General features: G+C 51.0%; 2 protein-coding genes across 2 annotated transcripts; one reads left to right on the plus strand and one right to left on the minus strand.

Annotated features, from left to right (window-relative positions):
* The first annotated feature begins 2,652 nt into the window (after positions 1-2,652).
* On the plus strand, positions 2,653-3,917 carry LOC108128476 (antigen 5 like allergen Cul n 1). Its single transcript, XM_017246089.3, has 2 exons — positions 2,653-3,330; positions 3,393-3,917. The coding sequence occupies exons 1-2, from the start codon at positions 2,702-2,704 to the stop codon at positions 3,694-3,696; spliced, it is 933 nt and encodes a 310-aa protein (XP_017101578.2). The 5' UTR covers positions 2,653-2,701; the 3' UTR covers positions 3,697-3,917.
* Positions 3,798-17,674, minus strand: Muc12Ea (Mucin 12Ea). The gene is made up of 31 exons (XM_070276524.1): positions 16,928-17,674; positions 16,466-16,801; positions 16,160-16,339; positions 15,743-16,009; positions 15,389-15,655; positions 14,996-15,223; positions 14,792-14,869; positions 14,600-14,665; positions 13,898-14,353; positions 13,694-13,810; positions 13,106-13,567; positions 12,941-13,018; positions 12,392-12,853; positions 12,251-12,328; positions 12,086-12,163; positions 11,945-12,022; positions 11,537-11,818; positions 11,129-11,347; positions 10,964-11,041; positions 10,595-10,876; positions 9,779-10,405; positions 9,449-9,691; positions 9,308-9,385; positions 8,900-9,181; positions 8,492-8,710; positions 8,327-8,404; positions 8,099-8,239; positions 7,934-8,011; positions 7,769-7,846; positions 4,247-7,618; positions 3,798-4,183 (listed from the first exon to the last, which is right to left on the minus strand). The coding sequence occupies exons 1-31, from the start codon at positions 17,672-17,674 to the stop codon at positions 3,950-3,952; spliced, it is 10,269 nt and encodes a 3,422-aa protein (XP_070132625.1). The 3' UTR covers positions 3,798-3,949.
* Positions 17,675-18,768: the final 1,094 nt, after the last annotated feature.

Below are 18,768 nucleotides of genomic sequence, written 5' to 3' on the forward strand. Positions count from 1 at the left end.
TGATGGGATCCCTTGAAAATGCGGTTTTCCCCTATAGGGCCCACTGCGATGGCTATATCTATATGTATATATTTTTTTTAAGCCTCTACCTTTTAATGCTATCACAGATCTTTCGAATATCGAGACCCTGGGGGTCTCTGGTGGAGTCACGCTTATCGTGATAATTTTACCGCAATTGGTGTAATTATAGAATGAGGAAGTGCATCGGGACAGACATCTATGGTAATTATGTTGCCAATCATAACGATTCGTGGGGTTACCCGTGGCTCCCAAATGTTTATTTTTTCTCTGCTTTTTTTCGTCAGAGTAATTTATGTTTAGTGGCTGCTGAAATTTATTGTTTTCATTTAACATTTAACAACTGCAAGTTGCTGGCAATTAATCGACGAGTGATTAATCATTTTCTATGCAAATTATAGAGCCAGAGCGACGAGTATGCTACTTAGATACGACGATCCTCACGCAAACTTTGACTCAAAAAAAAAAAAAAACAAAAAAAAAACTTTGGCTTTAACTTTGACTTTGGCCAGAACTGAGATCTTTAATTACAACAGCATCGGCATCGGACATGGCTACGAAATACTCGTTCGAGTACAGGTTGTGTCGGCCATAATTTGAATTTGTATGTGACTTTTGAGGCAGAAACTAGTAGAGGCACGATTGCCGCTCACAAATCATTCATAATCATAATAATATTTCTCTAATTAGATGCGAGAATAATTCAACTGCGTCACTGCAATTCAAATAAATTCCCAATTCCTATTCAGGTATTACTAACCAACTAACTAGCTGGAAGTGCCAATGATCAATGGGAAATCTATAGGGGAAATAGAGTTCTTAGAGCAGAAAAGCCAATGACTATACCTTATTACTAAATACATTTTTTTTTAAGGTTTTCTTAAAAAAATTGTCTCTTATTTCTGGAGTTGTTCCATCATGAATGATCGCATCGAATGAGCTGGAATTTTTAAAGAAATAATAATGATGTGATGGTAGCCAATAAAACCAAACAACCGGCAACCAAGAAGCAATTGGCCAATAAAACAAGAAGCCAAATTATAACTTTTTTGAAGATTCATGGGCCGAAATTCCAGATACCCTACAAAAAAAATTCCCAAGAACAATAATTTCACTAGAAACATTTTTAACGACCTACTATAAGGCACGTATTTGATAAAATTCAAACTTAAAAATAAAATAGAACCTTATTTCAATACCCTAATTTTTATAAAAAAAAAAGAAAATAGTTAACTTTAGTTCTACAAGCTACTATTGTCTAAAAATATAAATCACAAAAGAATAGAAATAAAAACTGACCCAGTCTCCAAAGATCGATGTCTATTTTGGGAATGATATTACGACGTCACAACGGTCAAAGTCATAATCATTGGTTTTTGATTCTTTCATTTTTTTTATAAATTTTTGCATATTTGGCACTTTTTTTGTTGTTAGTGCTTTTAGTGTGAAGCTATAGCTGTCGGAGCATTGTTATTTTAATTAACTTCGATTGGGTGTGAGGCACGTTTCTGTCTACGTTTCTTTAATTTTGATATTTATTTTTATTTGGTTTTTTTCTTTTTTGGGGTTTACGACATTGTGCTTTTTTGTTGATTTTAGTTTTTTTTTAAGTTTTAACGGCATTCGTTTGGCTGGTTTAGTTCTGTAAAGCTTGACGGAAAAGTAAATAATTCCCCGTCTTGCCAATTGCCTTGAAGCGTTCATTTTTCCCACACTTTTGCCGGCGGCAAGTGATTATACTTATTACTATATTTACGCCGGGCCCAAGCCCAGGCCCATAAACTAATCCAAACGATGAGCCCGACGCCAAACCGGTTCATTTCCCGCCAATCCGATGGCTTTGGATATATAGTAGGCTTTAGGCCAATCTATTACCAATTGCAGTCTCGTGAAATGCAATTCCGGAAGCTAATTATTAGATTGTTAAAAAATTAAATAAAATATGTATATATATTTTGTTTTTTTAATTATTTTTCTTGCTTCTTTACATTTAAAGCATAAGCCTTTGTGATTATTGAAATTTATTGAATAAGCAATGGGTTCTTCTCTTGATGATGATTTTGAATTTATAATTTGATGGACTTTTAAAAGAGAGCATTGAACTTTTGAAGTTTAAATGATATATTTAAGGTTTATATTTAGTTAATATTTTTAACTTAATAGGGATTATAATAAGATTATAATTTATAAGACTGATATATGGGGCCTTATACCTTAACCTTAAAAGGTATCTTATTGTTCTTTATAAAGTTTCTAAAACTAATATTCCAAACGTTTCTTTAAATTTAAAAAATTGAAATTTTTATTTAAAAATTTTCATAAGCTTTGCATAAGAAGATATACAACTTAGTTCTACAGATTTAAAGCAAAAAAACTTCCTAAAAAAAACATAAACTAATTAAAACTCATCTTAAAATAGCAGTGTAATCTCAAAAGGTGTTACTTTCCTGTAATACCTATTCCAATATTGTGTAATGATTTATGTTCATTTTTTATGGGCAAGATTTTTCAACAGTGTGGCTAATTTCTTTCTGATTAGAACCAGTTATAGACCAACGATCTTGGCTAAAAACCTACCCGAAGCTTGGGGGAAAAGCAGCTAGCCAGTCGGGTCGAATGGCTCCTTCATTCATAAACCCAAAGTGGAGAACGATCCCAGATCAGTAGCGCGTTGACCGTCGAGATGCCGAGTTTGTTGAGATCGCGGAGCAAGTGCAGCATCGTTGCAGTGCTCCTGGTTATCGTGCTTCAGGTGGACAGATCGTCGGCTTTTCCACAATCCAAAAAATCCATTCCCAATGGGAGTCCCTTTCCAAGTTCTCCTGGGAATGGTGGCTACTGTGCTGCCTCCCTCTGTGAGTTGTATAATGGAACGCATGTGGTGCAAGTGCCGCACATAGCTTGTGGCAATAATGGAAGCTTTGCGCCAGCCTGTGGTCCGGAACCCAAGCTCCTGGAGATGAGCGAACGAAGGCGTCAACTGCTCCTCGATATGCACAATTTGGCCCGCTCCAAGATCGCCCTGGGTGACCTGGACGGCTACCTGAGTGCTGCGCGGATGCCGCTCCTTCGCTGGGACACGGAACTGGAACGGATGGCCGCCCTCCATGCCCGACGCTGCCAGTTCGCCCACGACAAGTGCCGCAACACGCCCCGGTTCCCTTTCAGTGGTCAGAACATCGGTTACTTCTGGATCGGACGCGAGTTCAAGTCACACTCCAGGCGGATGAAGTCCTTTGTGATCAACTGGTTCCGAGAGTATCAGGACGCCAATCAGACCTACATCGATAGCTATCATCCACATCCTCAGGGGTAAGTTAGAAAATGGCGGGGATTTCCTTTTTTTTACTATATAAGGTAATGTTTCCTTTCAGAAAAAAGATCGGACACTTTACCCTTTTGGTTTCCGATCGAGTTCAGCGCGTCGGTTGTGCCGGAGTTCGTTTTTTGGAGGCGAAGACTAATCGCTACCAATTCATGCTGACCTGCAACTACGACTTCAACAACATCTTCAACGAACCCATTTACCGAACGGGTCCGGCGGGGTCCAAATGCGATCAGCACCGGGTCAGTGAGAAGTTCCCAGGACTCTGCGATTGGCGGGACGCCTCCAACGACAACGAGAGTGAGGAAAGTGCCGAGGATGGCAACGCCTTAGACAACAACATTCCCTTATAGAAGGTGGATACCCTTTAAATTGTAATATAATACTAGGATACTCCCTTATAATAATTTACAAGATTCCCTTTTTTTTTGTTACCATTTAAGAAAATTCAAAATTTAAAAAGTACATTAGCCATCGTTGTTGTTCAAAAGGTGCATCTTTACAGCTGTGGTTGTTGTTAAAAATATACATAGATATAGATTGGTTAAACTCATTAAATAAAAGCTTAGTTCTATTCGTAGTGTCTTCTCGCTCGCCTAAGCCTTCCTAAACGTAATCAGAATCGGTCGTCGTTGGGGTTATCACATCGAAAATGTTGAAGGGCGGCAGGGAAGCGGTGGTAGTGACTGCCTCTGTTGTCTCTTCAGTTGTCTTGTGGGTGGTCTTCTCGGTGGTTGGCTCAGTGGGCTTGTGAGTTGTTACCTTCGGAGTTGTAGGCTCGGTTGGCTTGTGGGTAGTCTGCTTCTCAGTGGTTGGCTCAGTGGGCTTGTGGGTTGTAGGCTCGGTTGGCTTGTGAGTAGTCTGCTTCTCGGTGGTTGGCTCAGTAGGCTTGTGAGTTGTTACCTTCGGAGTTGTAGGCTCGGTTGGCTTGTGGGTAGTCTGCGTCTCGGTGGTTGGCTCAGTGGGCTTGTGAGTTGTTACCTTCGGAGTTGTAGGCTCGGTTGGCTTGTGAGTAGTCTGCTTCTCGGTGGTTGGCTCAGTGGGCTTGTGAGTTGTTACCTTCGGAGTTGTAGGCTCGGTTGGCTTGTGAGTAGTCTGCTTCTCGGTGGTTGGCTCAGTGGGCTTGTGAGTTGTTATCTTCCGAGTTGTAGGCTCGGTTGGCTTGTGGGTAGTCTGCTTCTCGGTGGTTGGCTCAGTGGGCTTGTGAGTTGTAGGCTCGGTTGGCTTGTGAGTTGTTACCTTCGGAGTTGTAGGCTCGGTTGGCTTGTGGGTAGTCTGCTTCTCGGTGGTTGGCTCAGTGGGCTTGTGAGAAGTCTGCTTCTCGGTGGTTGGCTCAGTGGGCTTGTGGGTTGTAGGCTCGGTTGGCTTGTGGGTAGTCTGCTTCTCGGTGGTTGGCTCAGTGGGCTTGTGGGTTGTAGGCTCGGTTGGCTTGTGGGTAGTCTGCTTCTCGGTGGTTGGCTCAGTGGGCTTGTGAGTAGTCTGCTTCTCGGTGGTTGGCTCAGTGGGCTTGTGAGTTGTTACCTTCGGAGTTGTAGGCTCGGTTGGCTTGTGGGTAGTCTGCTTCTCGGTGGTTGGCTCAGTGGGCTTGTGAGAAGTCTGCTTCTCGGTGGTTGGCTCAGTGGGCTTGTGGGTTGTAGGCTCGGTTGGCTTGTGGGTAGTCTGCTTCTCGGTGGTTGGCTCGGTTGGCTTGTGGGTAGTCTGCTTCTCGGTGGTTGGCTCAGTGGGCTTGTGAGTAGTCTGCTTCTCGGTGGTTGGCTCAGTGGGCTTGTGAGTTGTTACCTTCGGAGTTGTAGGCTCGGTTGGCTTGTGGGTAGTCTGCTTCTCAGTGGTTGGCTCAGTGGGCTTGTGGGTTGTAGGCTCGGTTGGCTTGTGAGTAGTCTGCTTCTCGGTGGTTGGCTCAGTAGGCTTGTGAGTTGTTACCTTCGGAGTTGTAGGCTCGGTTGGCTTGTGGGTAGTCTGCGTCTCGGTGGTTGGCTCAGTGGGCTTGTGAGTTGTTACCTTCGGAGTTGTAGGCTCGGTTGGCTTGTGAGTAGTCTGCTTCTCGGTGGTTGGCTCAGTGGGCTTGTGAGTTGTTACCTTCGGAGTTGTAGGCTCGGTTGGCTTGTGAGTAGTCTGCTTCTCGGTGGTTGGCTCAGTGGGCTTGTGAGTTGTTATCTTCCGAGTTGTAGGCTCGGTTGGCTTGTGGGTAGTCTGCTTCTCGGTGGTTGGCTCAGTGGGCTTGTGAGTTGTAGGCTCGGTTGGCTTGTGAGTTGTTACCTTCGGAGTTGTAGGCTCGGTTGGCTTGTGGGTAGTCTGCTTCTCGGTGGTTGGCTCAGTGGGCTTGTGAGAAGTCTGCTTCTCGGTGGTTGGCTCAGTGGGCTTGTGGGTTGTAGGCTCGGTTGGCTTGTGGGTAGTCTGCTTCTCGGTGGTTGGCTCAGTGGGCTTGTGGGTTGTAGGCTCGGTTGGCTTGTGGGTAGTCTGCTTCTCGGTGGTTGGCTCAGTGGGCTTGTGAGTAGTCTGCTTCTCGGTGGTTGGCTCAGTGGGCTTGTGAGTTGTTACCTTCGGAGTTGTAGGCTCGGTTGGCTTGTGAGTAGTCTGCTTCTCGGTGGTTGGCTCAGTGGGCTTGTGAGTTGTTATCTTCCGAGTTGTAGGCTCGGTTGGCTTGTGGGTAGTCTGCTTCTCGGTGGTTGGCTCAGTGGGCTTGTGAGTTGTAGGCTCGGTTGGCTTGTGAGTTGTTACCTTCGGAGTTGTAGGCTCGGTTGGCTTGTGGGTAGTCTGCTTCTCGGTGGTTGGCTCAGTGGGCTTGTGAGAAGTCTGCTTCTCGGTGGTTGGCTCAGTGGGCTTGTGGGTTGTAGGCTCGGTTGGCTTGTGGGTAGTCTGCTTCTCGGTGGTTGGCTCAGTGGGCTTGTGGGTTGTAGGCTCGGTTGGCTTGTGGGTAGTCTGCTTCTCGGTGGTTGGCTCAGTGGGCTTGTGAGTTGTAGGCTCGGTTGGCTTGTGAGTAGTCTGCTTCTCGGTGGTTGGCTCAGTGGGCTTGTGAGTTGTTACCTTCGGAGTTGTAGGCTCGGTTGGCTTGTGGGTAGTCTGCTTCTCGGTGGTTGGCTCAGTGGGCTTGTGGGTTGTAGGCTCGGTTGGCTTGTGAGTAGTCTGCTTCTCGGTGGTTGGCTCAGTAGGCTTGTGAGTTGTTACCTTCGGAGTTGTAGGCTCGGTTGGCTTGTGGGTAGTCTGCTTCTCGGTGGTTGGCTCAGTGGGCTTGTGAGTTGTTACCTTCGGAGTTGTAGGCTCGGTTGGCTTGTGAGTAGTCTGCTTCTCGGTGGTTGGCTCAGTGGGCTTGTGAGTTGTTATCTTCCGAGTTGTAGGCTCGGTTGGCTTGTGGGTAGTCTGCTTCTCGGTGGTTGGCTCAGTGGGCTTGTGAGTTGTAGGCTCGGTTGGCTTGTGAGTTGTTACCTTCGGAGTTGTAGGCTCGGTTGGCTTGTGGGTAGTCTGCTTCTCGGTGGTTGGCTCAGTGGGCTTGTGAGTTGTTACCTTCGGAGTTGTAGGCTCGGTTGGCTTGTGGGTAGTCTGCTTCTCGGTGGTTGGCTCAGTGGGCTTGTGAGAAGTCTGCTTCTCGGTGGTTGGCTCAGTGGGCTTGTGGGTTGTAGGCTCGGTTGGCTTGTGAGTAGTCTGCTTCTCGGTGGTTGGCTCAGTGGGCTTGTGAGTTGTTACCTTCCGAGTTGTAGGCTCGGTTGGCTTGTGGGTAGTCTGCTTCTCGGTGGTTGGCTCAGTGGGCTTGTGAGTTGTAGGCTCGGTTGGCTTGTGAGTTGTTACCTTCGGAGTTGTAGGCTCGGTTGGCTTGTGGGTAGTCTGCTTCTCGGTGGTTGGCTCAGTGGGCTTGTGAGTTGTTACCTTCGGAGTTGTAGGCTCGGTTGGCTTGTGGGTAGTCTGCTTCTCGGTGGTTGGCTCAGTGGGCTTGTGAGTTGTTACCTTCGGAGTTGTAGGCTCGGTTGGCTTGTGAGTAGTCTGCTTCTCGGTGGTTGGCTCAGTGGGCTTGTGAGTTGTTATCTTCCGAGTTGTAGGCTCGGTTGGCTTGTGGGTAGTCTGCTTCTCGGTGGTTGGCTCAGTGGGCTTGTGAGTTGTAGGCTCGGTTGGCTTGTGAGTTGTTACCTTCGGAGTTGTAGGCTCGGTTGGCTTTTGGGTAGTCTGCTTCTCGGTGGTTGGCTCAGTGGGCTTGTGAGTTGTTACCTTCGGAGTTGTAGGCTCGGCTGGCTTGTGGGTAGTCTGCTTCTCGGTGGTTGGCTCAGTGGGCTTGTGAGTTGTAGGCTCGGTTGGCTTGTGAGTAGTCTGCTTCTCGGTGGTTGGCTCAGTGGGCTTGTGATTTGTAGGCTCGGTTGGCTTGTGAGTAGTCTGCTTCTCGGTGGTTGGCTCAGTGGGCTTGTGGGTTGTAGGCTCGGTTGGCTTGTGAGTTGTTACCTTGTGAGTTGTAGGCTCGGTTGGCTTGTGGGTAGTCTGCTTCTCGGTGGTTGGCTCAGTGGGCTTGTGAGTTGTAGGCTCGGTTGGCTTGTGAGTAGTCTGCTTCTCGGTGGTTGGCTCAGTGGGCTTGTGGGTTGTAGGCTCGGTTGGCTTGTGAGTTGTTACCTTCGGAGTTGTAGGCTCAGTGGGCTTGTGAGTAGTCTGCTTCTCGGTGGTTGGCTCAGTGGGCTTGTGAGTTGTAGGCTCGGTTGGCTTGTGAGTAGTCTGCTTCTCGGTGGTTGGCTCAGTGGGCTTGTGAGTTGTAGGCTCGGTTGGCTTGTGAGTTGTTACCTTCGGAGTTGTAGGCTCGGTTGGCTTGTGGGTAGTCTGCTTCTCGGTGGTTGGCTCAGTGGGCTTGTGAGTTGTAGGCTCGGTTGGCTTGTGAGTAGTCTGCTTCTCGGTGGTTGGCTCAGTGGGCTTGTGAGTTGTAGGCTCGGTTGGCTTGTGAGTAGTCTGCTTCTCGGTGGTTGGCTCAGTGGGCTTGTGAGTTGTAGGCTCGGTTGGCTTGTGAGTTGTTACCTTCGGAGTTGTAGGCTCGGTTGGCTTGTGGGTAGTCTGCTTCTCGGTGGTTGGCTCAGTGGGCTTGTGAGTTGTAGGCTCGGTTGGCTTGTGAGTAGTCTGCTTCTCGGTGGTTGGCTCAGTGGGCTTGTGGGTTGTAGGCTCGGTTGGCTTGTGAGTTGTTACCTTCGGAGTTGTAGGCTCGGTTGGCTTGTGGGTAGTCTGCTTCTCGGTGGTTGGCTCAGTGGGCTTGTGAGTAGTCTGCTTCTCGGTGGTTGGCTCAGTAGGCTTGTGGGTAGTAGGCTCGGTTGGCTTGTGAGTTGTTACCTTCGGAGTTGTAGGCTCGGTTGGCTTGTGGGTAGTCTGCTTCTCGGTGGTTGGCTCAGTGGGCTTGTGGGTTGTAGGCTCGGTTGGCTTGTGAGTAGTCTGCTTCTCGGTGGTTGGCTCAGTTGGCTTGTGGGTTGTAGGCTCGGTTGGCTTGTGGGTAGTCTGCTTCTCGGTGGTTGGCTCAGTGGGCTTGTGAGTAGTCTGCTTCTCGGTGGTTGGCTCAGTGGGCTTGTGGGTTGTAGGCTCGGTTGGCTTGTGAGTTGTTACCTTCGGAGTTGTAGGCTCAGTGGGCTTGTGAGTAGTCTGCTTCTCGGTGGTTGGCTCAGTGGGCTTGTGGGTTGTAGGCTCGGTTGGCTTGTGAGTTGTTACCTTCGGAGTTGTAGGCTCGGTTGGCTTGTGGGTAGTCTGCTTCTCGGTGGTTGGCTCAGTGGGCTTGTGAGTAATCTGCTTCTCGGTGGTTGGCTCAGTGGGCTTGTGGGTTGTAGGCTCGGTTGGCTTGTGGGTAGTCTGCTTCTCGGTGGTTGGCTCAGTGGGCTTGTGGGTTGTAGGCTCGGTTGGCTTGTGGGTAGTCTGCTTCTCGGTGGTTGGCTCAGTGGGCTTGTGAGTTGTAGGCTCGGTTGGCTTGTGAGTAGTCTGCTTCTCGGTGGTTGGCTCAGTAGGATTGTGAGTTGTTACCTTCGGAGTTGTAGGCTCGGTTGGCTTGTGGGTAGTCTGCTTCTCGGTGGTTGGCTCAGTGGGCTTGTGGGTTGTAGGCTCGGTTGGCTTGTGAGTAGTCTGCTTCTCGGTGGTTGGCTCAGTAGGATTGTGAGTTGTTACCTTCGGAGTTGTAGGCTCGGTTGGCTTGTGGGTAGTCTGCTTCTCCGTGGTTGGCTCAGTGGGCTTGTGAGTTGTAGGCTCGGTTGGCTTGTGAGTAGTCTGCTTCTCGGTGGTTGGCTCAGTGGGCTTGTGAGTTGTAGGCTCGGTTGGCTTGTGAGTTGTTACCTTCGGAGTTGTAGGCTCGGTTGGCTTGTGGGTAGTCTGCTTCTCGGTGGTTGGCTCAGTGGGCTTGTGAGTTGTAGGCTCGGTTGGCTTGTGAGTAGTCTGCTTCTCGGTGGTTGGCTCAGTGGGCTTGTGGGTTGTAGGCTCGGTTGGCTTGTGAGTTGTTACCTTCGGAGTTGTAGGCTCGGTTGGCTTGTGGGTAGTCTGCTTCTCGGTGGTTGGCTCAGTGGGCTTGTGAGTAGTCTGCTTCTCGGTGGTTGGCTCAGTAGGCTTGTGGGTAGTAGGCTCGGTTGGCTTGTGAGTTGTTACCTTCGGAGTTGTAGGCTCGGTTGGCTTGTGGGTAGTCTGCTTCTCGGTGGTTGGCTCAGTGGGCTTGTGGGTTGTAGGCTCGGTTGGCTTGTGAGTAGTCTGCTTCTCGGTGGTTGGCTCAGTTGGCTTGTGGGTTGTAGGCTCGGTTGGCTTGTGGGTAGTCTGCTTCTCGGTGGTTGGCTCAGTGGGCTTGTGAGTAGTCTGCTTCTCGGTGGTTGGCTCAGTGGGCTTGTGGGTTGTAGGCTCGGTTGGCTTGTGAGTTGTTACCTTCGGAGTTGTAGGCTCAGTGGGCTTGTGAGTAGTCTGCTTCTCGGTGGTTGGCTCAGTGGGCTTGTGGGTTGTAGGCTCGGTTGGCTTGTGAGTTGTTACCTTCGGAGTTGTAGGCTCGGTTGGCTTGTGGGTAGTCTGCTTCTCGGTGGTTGGCTCAGTGGGCTTGTGAGTAATCTGCTTCTCGGTGGTTGGCTCAGTGGGCTTGTGGGTTGTAGGCTCGGTTGGCTTGTGGGTAGTCTGCTTCTCGGTGGTTGGCTCAGTGGGCTTGTGGGTTGTAGGCTCGGTTGGCTTGTGGGTAGTCTGCTTCTCGGTGGTTGGCTCAGTGGGCTTGTGAGTTGTAGGCTCGGTTGGCTTGTGAGTAGTCTGCTTCTCGGTGGTTGGCTCAGTAGGATTGTGAGTTGTTACCTTCGGAGTTGTAGGCTCGGTTGGCTTGTGGGTAGTCTGCTTCTCGGTGGTTGGCTCAGTGGGCTTGTGAGTTGTAGGCTCGGTTGGCTTGTGAGTAGTCTGCTTCTCGGTGGTTGGCTCAGTAGGATTGTGAGTTGTTACCTTCGGAGTTGTAGGCTCGGTTGGCTTGTGGGTAGTCTGCTTCTCCGTGGTTGGCTCAGTGGGCTTGTGAGTTGTAGGCTCGGTTGGCTTGTGAGTAGTCTGCTTCTCGGTGGTTGGCTCAGTGGGCTTGTGAGTTGTAGGCTCGGTTGGCTTGTGAGTAGTCTGCTTCTCGGTGGTTGGCTCAGTGGGCTTGTGAGTTGTAGGCTCGGTTGGCTTGTGAGTTGTTACCTTCGGAGTTGTAGGCTCGGTTGGCTTGTGGGTAGTCTGCTTCTCGGTGGTTGGCTCAGTGGGCTTGTGAGTTGTAGGCTCGGTTGGCTTGTGAGTAGTCTGCTTCTCGGTGGTTGGCTCAGTGGGCTTGTGGGTTGTAGGCTCGGTTGGCTTGTGAGTTGTTACCTTCGGAGTTGTAGGCTCGGTTGGCTTGTGGGTAGTCTGCTTCTCGGTGGTTGGCTCAGTGGGCTTGTGAGTAGTCTGCTTCTCGGTGGTTGGCTCAGTAGGCTTGTGGGTAGTAGGCTCGGTTGGCTTGTGAGTTGTTACCTTCGGAGTTGTAGGCTCGGTTGGCTTGTGGGTAGTCTGCTTCTCGGTGGTTGGCTCAGTGGGCTTGTGGGTTGTAGGCTCGGTTGGCTTGTGAGTAGTCTGCTTCTCGGTGGTTGGCTCAGTTGGCTTGTGGGTTGTAGGCTCGGTTGGCTTGTGGGTAGTCTGCTTCTCGGTGGTTGGCTCAGTGGGCTTGTGAGTAGTCTGCTTCTCGGTGGTTGGCTCAGTGGGCTTGTGGGTTGTAGGCTCGGTTGGCTTGTGAGTTGTTACCTTCGGAGTTGTAGGCTCAGTGGGCTTGTGAGTAGTCTGCTTCTCGGTGGTTGGCTCAGTGGGCTTGTGGGTTGTAGGCTCGGTTGGCTTGTGAGTTGTTACCTTCGGAGTTGTAGGCTCGGTTGGCTTGTGGGTAGTCTGCTTCTCGGTGGTTGGCTCAGTGGGCTTGTGAGTAATCTGCTTCTCGGTGGTTGGCTCAGTGGGCTTGTGGGTTGTAGGCTCGGTTGGCTTGTGGGTAGTCTGCTTCTCGGTGGTTGGCTCAGTGGGCTTGTGGGTTGTAGGCTCGGTTGGCTTGTGGGTAGTCTGCTTCTCGGTGGTTGGCTCAGTGGGCTTGTGAGTTGTAGGCTCGGTTGGCTTGTGAGTAGTCTGCTTCTCGGTGGTTGGCTCAGTAGGATTGTGAGTTGTTACCTTCGGAGTTGTAGGCTCGGTTGGCTTGTGGGTAGTCTGCTTCTCGGTGGTTGGCTCAGTGGGCTTGTGAGTTGTAGGCTCGGTTGGCTTGTGAGTAGTCTGCTTCTCGGTGGTTGGCTCAGTAGGATTGTGAGTTGTTACCTTCGGAGTTGTAGGCTCGGTTGGCTTGTGGGTAGTCTGCTTCTCCGTGGTTGGCTCAGTGGGCTTGTGAGTTGTAGGCTCGGTTGGCTTGTGAGTAGTCTGCTTCTCGGTGGTTGGCTCAGTGGGCTTGTGAGTTGTAGGCTCGGTTGGCTTGTGAGTTGTTACCTTCGGAGTTGTAGGCTCGGTTGGCTTGTGGGTAGTCTGCTTCTCGGTGGTTGGCTCAGTGGGCTTGTGAGTTGTAGGCTCGGTTGGCTTGTGAGTAGTCTGCTTCTCGGTGGTTGGCTCAGTAGGATTGTGAGTTGTTACCTTCGGAGTTGTAGGCTCGGTTGGCTTGTGGGTAGTCTGCTTCTCCGTGGTTGGCTCAGTGGGCTTGTGAGTTGTAGGCTCGGTTGGCTTGTGAGTAGTCTGCTTCTCGGTGGTTGGCTCAGTGGGCTTGTGGGTTGTAGGCTCGGTTGGCTTGTGAGTTGTTACCTTCGGAGTTGTAGGCTCGGTTGGCTTGTGGGTAGTCTGCTTCTCGGTGGTTGGCTCAGTGGGCTTGTGAGTAGTCTGCTTCTCGGTGGTTGGCTCAGTGGGCTTGTGGGTTGTAGGCTCGGTTGGCTTGTGAGTCGTTACCTTCGGAGTTGTAGGCTCGGTTGGCTTGTGAGTAGTCTGCTTCTCGGTGGTTGGCTCAGTAGGATTGTGAGTTGTTACCTTCGGAGTTGTAGGCTCGGTTGGCTTGTGGGTAGTCTGCTTCTCCGTGGTTGGCTCAGTGGGCTTGTGAGTTGTAGGCTCAGTGGGCTTGTGAGTAGTCTGCTTCTCGGTGGTTGGCTCAGTGGGCTTGTGAGTTGTAGGCTCGGTTGGCTTGTGAGTTGTTACCTTCGGAGTTGTAGGCTCGGTTGGCTTGTGGGTAGTCTGCTTCTCGGTGGTTGGCTCAGTGGGCTTGTGGGTTGTAGGCTCGGTTGGCTTGTGAGTAGTCTGCTTCTCGGTGGTTGGCTCAGTGGGCTTGTGGGTTGTAGGCTCGGTTGGCTTGTGAGTTGTTACCTTCGGAGTTGTAGGCTCGGTTGGCTTGTGGGTAGTCTGCTTCTCGGTGGTTGGCTCAGTGGGCTTGTGAGTAGTCTGCTTCTCGGTGGTTGGCGCAGTTGGCTTGTGGGTTGTAGGCTCGGTTGGCTTGTGGGTAGTCTGCTTCTCGGTGGTTGGCTCAGTGGGCTTGTGGGTTGTAGGCTCGGTTGGCTTGTGAGTTGTTACCTTCGGAGTTGTAGGCTCGGTTGGCTTGTGGGTAGTCTGCTTCTCGGTGGTTGGCTCAGTGGACTTGTGAGTAGTCTGCTTCTCGGTGGTTGGCTCAGTGGGCTTGTGGGTTGTAGGCTCGGTTGGCTTGTGGGTAGTCTGCTTCTCGGTGGTTGGCTCAGTGGGCTTGTGAGTTGTTACCTTCGGAGTTGTAGGCTCGGTTGGCTTGTGGGTAGTCTGCTTCTCGGTGGTTGGCTCAGTGGGCTTGTGGGTTGTAGGCTCGGTTGGCTTGTGAGTAGTCTGCTTCTCGGTGGTTGGCTCAGTTGGCTTGTGGGTTGTAGGCTCGGTTGGCTTGTGGGTAGTCTGCTTCTCGGTGGTTGGCTCAGTGGGCTTGTGAGTTGTTACCTTCGGAGTTGTAGGCTCGGTTGGCTTGTGGGTAGTCTGCTTCTCGGTGGTTGGCTCAGTGGGCTTGTGAGTAGTCTGCTTCTCGGTGGTTGGCTCAGTTGGCTTGTGGGTTGTAGGCTCGGTTGGCTTGTGGGTAGTCTGCTTCTCGGTGGTTGGCTCAGTGGGCTTGTGGGTTGTAGGCTCGGTTGGCTTGTGAGTTGTTACCTTCGGAGTTGTAGGCTCGGTTGGCTTGTGGGTAGTCTGCTTCTCGGTGGTTGGCTCAGTGGACTTGTGAGTAGTCTGCTTCTCGGTGGTTGGCTCAGTGGGCTTGTGGGTTGTAGGCTCGGTTGGCTTGTGGGTAGTCTGCTTCTCGGTGGTTGGCTCAGTGGGCTTGTGAGTTGTTACCTTCGGAGTTGTAGGCTCGGTTGGCTTGTGGGTAGTCTGCTTCTCGGTGGTTGGCTCAGTGGGCTTGTGGGTTGTAGGCTCGGTTGGCTTGTGAGTAGTCTGCTTCTCGGTGGTTGGCTCAGTTGGCTTGTGGGTTGTAGGCTCGGTTGGCTTGTGGGTAGTCTGCTTCTCGGTGGTTGGCTCAGTGGGCTTGTGAGTTGTTACCTTCGGAGTTGTAGGCTCGGTTGGCTTGTGGGTAGTCTGCTTCTCGGTGGTTGGCTCAGTGGGCTTGTGGGTTGTAGGCTCGGTTGGCTTGTGAGTTGTTACCTTCGGAGTTGTAGGCTCGGTTGGCTTATGGGTAGTCTGCTTCTCGGTGGTTGGCTCAGTGGGCTTGTGAGTTGTAGGCTCGGTTGGCTTGTGGGTAGTCTGCTTCTCGGTGGTTGGCTCAGTGGGCTTGTGAGTAGTCTGCTTCTCGGTGGTTGGCTCAGTGGGCTTGTGGGTTGTAGGCTCGGTTGGCTTGTGAGTTGTTACCTTCGGAGTTGTAGGCTCAGTGGGCTTGTGAGTAGTCTGCTTCTCGGTGGTTGGCTCAGTGGGCTTGTGAGTTGTAGGCTCGGTTGGCTTGTGGGTAGTCTGCTTCTCGGTGGTTGGCTCAGTGGCCTTGTGAGTAGTCTGCTTCTCGGTGGTTGGCTCAGTGGGCTTGTGGGTTGTAGGCTCGGTTGGCTTGTGAGTTGTTACCTTCGGAGTTGTAGGCTCGGTTGGCTTATGGGTAGTCTGCTTCTCGGTGGTTGGCTCAGTGGGCTTGTGAGTTGTAGGCTCGGTTGGCTTGTGGGTAGTCTGCTTCTCGGTGGTTGGCTCAGTGGCCTTGTGAGTAGTCTGCTTCTCGGTGGTTGGCTCAGTGGGCTTGTGGGTTGTAGGCTCGGTTGGCTTGTGAGTTGTTACCTTCGGAGTTGTAGGCTCAGTGGGCTTGTGAGTAGTCTGCTTCTCGGTGGTTGGCTCAGTGGGCTTGTGAGTTGTAGGCTCGGTTGGCTTGTGGGTAGTCTGCTTCTCGGTGGTTGGCTCAGTGGGCTTGTGAGTTGTAGGCTCGGTTGGCTTGTGGGTAGTCGGCTCGGTTGGCTTGTGAGTAGTCTGCTTCTCGGTGGTTGGCTCAGTGGGCTTGTGAGTTGTAGGCTCGGTTGGCTTGTGAGTTGTTACCTTCGGAGTTGTAGGCTCGGTTGGCTTGTGGGTAGTCTGCTTCTCGGTGGTTGGCTCAGTGGCCTTGTGAGTAGTCTGCTTCTCGGTGGTTGGCTCAGTGGGCTTGTGGGTTGTAGGCTCGGTTGGCTTGTGAGTTGTTACCTTCGGAGTTGTAGGCTCGGTTGGCTTGTGGGTAGTCTGCTTCTCGGTGGTTGGCTCAGTGGGCTTGTGAGTTGTAGGCTCGGTTGGCTTGTGGGTAGTCGGCTCGGTTGGCTTGTGAGTAGTCTGCTTCTCGGTGGTTGGCTCAGTGGGCTTGTGGGTTGTAGGCTCGGTTGGCTTGTGAGTTGTTACCTTCGGAGTTGTAGGCTCGGTTGGCTTGTAGGTAGTCTGCTTCTCGGTGGTTGGCTCAGTGGGCTTGTGAGTTGTAGGCTCGGTTGGCTTGTGGGTAGTCTGCTTCTCGGTGGTTGGCTCAGTGGGCTTGTGAGTTGTAGGCTCGGTTGGCTTGTGAGTTGTTACCTTCGGAGTTGTAGGCTCGGTTGGCTTGTGGGTAGTCTGCTTCTCGGTGGTTGGCTCAGTGGGCTTGTGAGTTGTAGGCTCGGTTGGCTTGTGGGTAGTCGGCTCGGTTGGCTTGTGAGTAGTCTGCTTCTCGGTGGTTGGCTCAGTGGGCTTGTGGGTTGTAGGCTCGGTTGGCTTGTGAGTTGTTACCTTCGGAGTTGTAGGCTCGGTTGGCTTGTGGGTAGTCTGCTTCTCGGTGGTTGGCTCAGTGGGCTTGTGAGTTGTAGGCTCGGTTGGCTTGTGGGTAGTCTGCTTCTCGGTGGTTGGCTCAGTGGGCTTGTGAGTTGTAGGCTCGGTTGGCTTGTGAGTAGTCTGCTTCTCGGTGGTTGGCTCAGTGGGCTTGTGGGTTGTAGGCTCGGTTGGCTTGTGAGTTGTTACCTTCGGAGTTGTAGGCTCGGTTGGCTTGTGGGTAGTCTGCTTCTCGGTGGTTGGCTCAGTGGGCTTGTGAGTTGTAGGCTCGGTTGGCTTGTGAGTTGTTACCTTCGGAGTTGTAGGCTCGGTTGGCTTGTGGGTAGTCTGCTTCTCGGTGGTTGGCTCAGTGGGCTTGTGAGTTGTAGGCTCGGTTGGCTTGTGAGTAGTCTGCTTCTCGGTGGTTGGCTCAGTGGGCTTGTGGGTTGTAGGCTCGGTTGGCTTGTGGGTAGTCTGCTTCTCGGTGGTTGGCTCGGTTGGCTTGTGAGTTGTTACCTTCGGAGTTGTAGGCTCGGTTGGCTTGTGGGTAGTCTGCTTCTCGGTGGTTGGCTCGGTTGGCTTGTGAGTTGTTACCTTCGGAGTTGTAGGCTCGGTTGGCTTGTGGGTAGTCTGCTTCTCGGTGGTTGGCTCAGTGGGCTTGTGAGTAGTCTGCTTCTCGGTGGTTGGCTCAGTGGGCTTGTGAGTTGTAGGCTCGGTTGGCTTGTGAGTTGTTACCTTCGGAGTTGTAGGCTCGGTTGGCTTGTGGGTAGTCTGCTTCTCGGTGGTTGGCTCAGTGGGCTTGTGAGTAGTCTGCTTCTCGGTGGTTGGCTCAGTGGGCTTGTGAGTTGTAGGCTCGGTTGGCTTGTGAGTTGTTACCTTCGGAGTTGTAGGCTCGGTTGGCTTGTGGGTAGTCTGCTTCTCGGTGGTTGGCTCAGTGGGCTTGTGAGTTGTAGGCTCGGTTGGCTTGTGAGTTGTTACCTTCGGAGTTGTAGGCTCAGTGGGCTTGTGAGTAGTCTGCTTCTCGGTGGTTGGCTCAGTGGGCTTGTGAGTTGTTACCTTCGGAGTTGTAGGCTCGGTTGGCTTGTGGGTAGTCTGCTTCTCGGTGGTTGGCTCAGTGGGCTTGTGAGTTGTAGGCTCGGTTGGCTTGTGAGTTGTTACCTTCGGAGTTGTAGGCTCAGTGGGCTTGTGAGTAGTCTGCTTCTCGGTGGTTGGCTCAGTTGGCTTGTGAGTAGTCTGCTTCTCGGTGGTTGGCTCAGATGGCTTCTGAGTTGTTTCCTTCGGAGTCGTAGGCTTCAAAGTGGTTGTTTTCGGAGTTGTTTTCTCTGTAGATGACTGAGTGGATGTGTCAGTCGGATTCAGAGTCGTTGGTTTCGGAGTTGTGGGACCAAGTGAAGGCTTGAAAGTGGTTCCCAAGGTGCTTTCGAAGGTGGGCTTCGGTGTCGTGTCGTGACCACAGCTGTGGGGCGTTGTCGTGGCGTGCGGGCAGTTGGGCTTGGTGGGTGCCGGACTCGTGATCCTGTGCTGGCAGGCCGGCGTGGTCGGGTGCTCCGGACACGGTGGTGGCGGCGGCTTCAGCGTGGTGGTGCTGGTTTTGTTGTTGCACGGATTCCGGAAGTGGAGCACGATCTCGTTCGGCTTCTGGCCGGGCACGATGCGAATGTGTGGCCCAAACATGGTGAAGGCAGCCGTGGTGGCCGCCAGGAGACAAATGACGAACAGCTGCATCTTGAAGTCCTTTTGTGGGTAATGCCCAGTGTATCGTTATAGGGCGGGTCGCGGCGCTGGTGGTGGTCAACACCCTTGGACAACACCCTCGATACTGAACTGGCCAACGGAGCAGGGCCATCCATTTAAGCCGTCCGCGTGTGGGCGGTGGGAAGTCAGGTCCCGGACTCGGTCTGTGCTGGAATTTGCATTCCGGACGCGGCGATCATTCCGGGAACGGATGCACTGCCCGCCACCGGGCACGCACCTGCTGTTCCGTAAGCCTGCTGACGTTTTGCATAAGCCCTAGCTTATCGGTTCAAAGCTAAAGCTAAAGCCCACTATGGGTGTGTAATACACGTTGCCACCCAAAAACCCGGGAACTCATTCATGGAAAAGTCAACTCAACCCGATGGGTTTTTTTTAAAACGTTCTGCAATTTCAACGATTTTTATTACGCTTTTGGCTGTTTGTTTCTTGGTTGGTATTGGGGGGGAGATTGGGGGATTGGGGGATTTTGGGTCACATTGAATGGATGGTCTCTCGACCTCTATTATCATTACAATAATAACTTTTAATATTAACGTGTGCCGTTGTTTATTTGTTTCTTGACTATCCACAAAATATCTTTATAGGCATCTCTTTCTAGTTGGTGTGTGGTTTTTTTTTTGATCTCTTAGACTAGTAATTGTGTTATATAAACTTGGCTATTTCGTTCCATTCTTGGCTATAATCAGCTACATATTTTTTATATTTTGTTTTTTTTTTTTTTTTGGTTTTTTTTGGCAAGTTACGAAATTTAATGAGGCGCGCTTATAAATTTGCACTATACGTAAGACATATGCACTCCATATGCGGTAATATATATATATATCATATATATAATATATATCCATATACATATATATATCTATATATTTAAGCTATAACAAAGTTACCGACTGATCATAATTCCATCTAATACGCAAACAACAACAAAACCTAGAGACTAATATTAGTTATCCTTATGGGTGAGGATCGATCTGCTTTCTGCTTACGGATCAGCTAGTTCGCATTATATATATAATATTTGTATATAATTTTAGGTTTTTTTTTTTAATATATATTCATGGATT

The sequence above is a fragment of the Drosophila bipectinata genome, chromosome XR (genome assembly GCF_030179905.1).
Source record: "Drosophila bipectinata strain 14024-0381.07 chromosome XR, DbipHiC1v2, whole genome shotgun sequence".
Lineage (NCBI taxonomy): Eukaryota > Metazoa > Arthropoda > Insecta > Diptera > Drosophilidae > Drosophila > Drosophila bipectinata.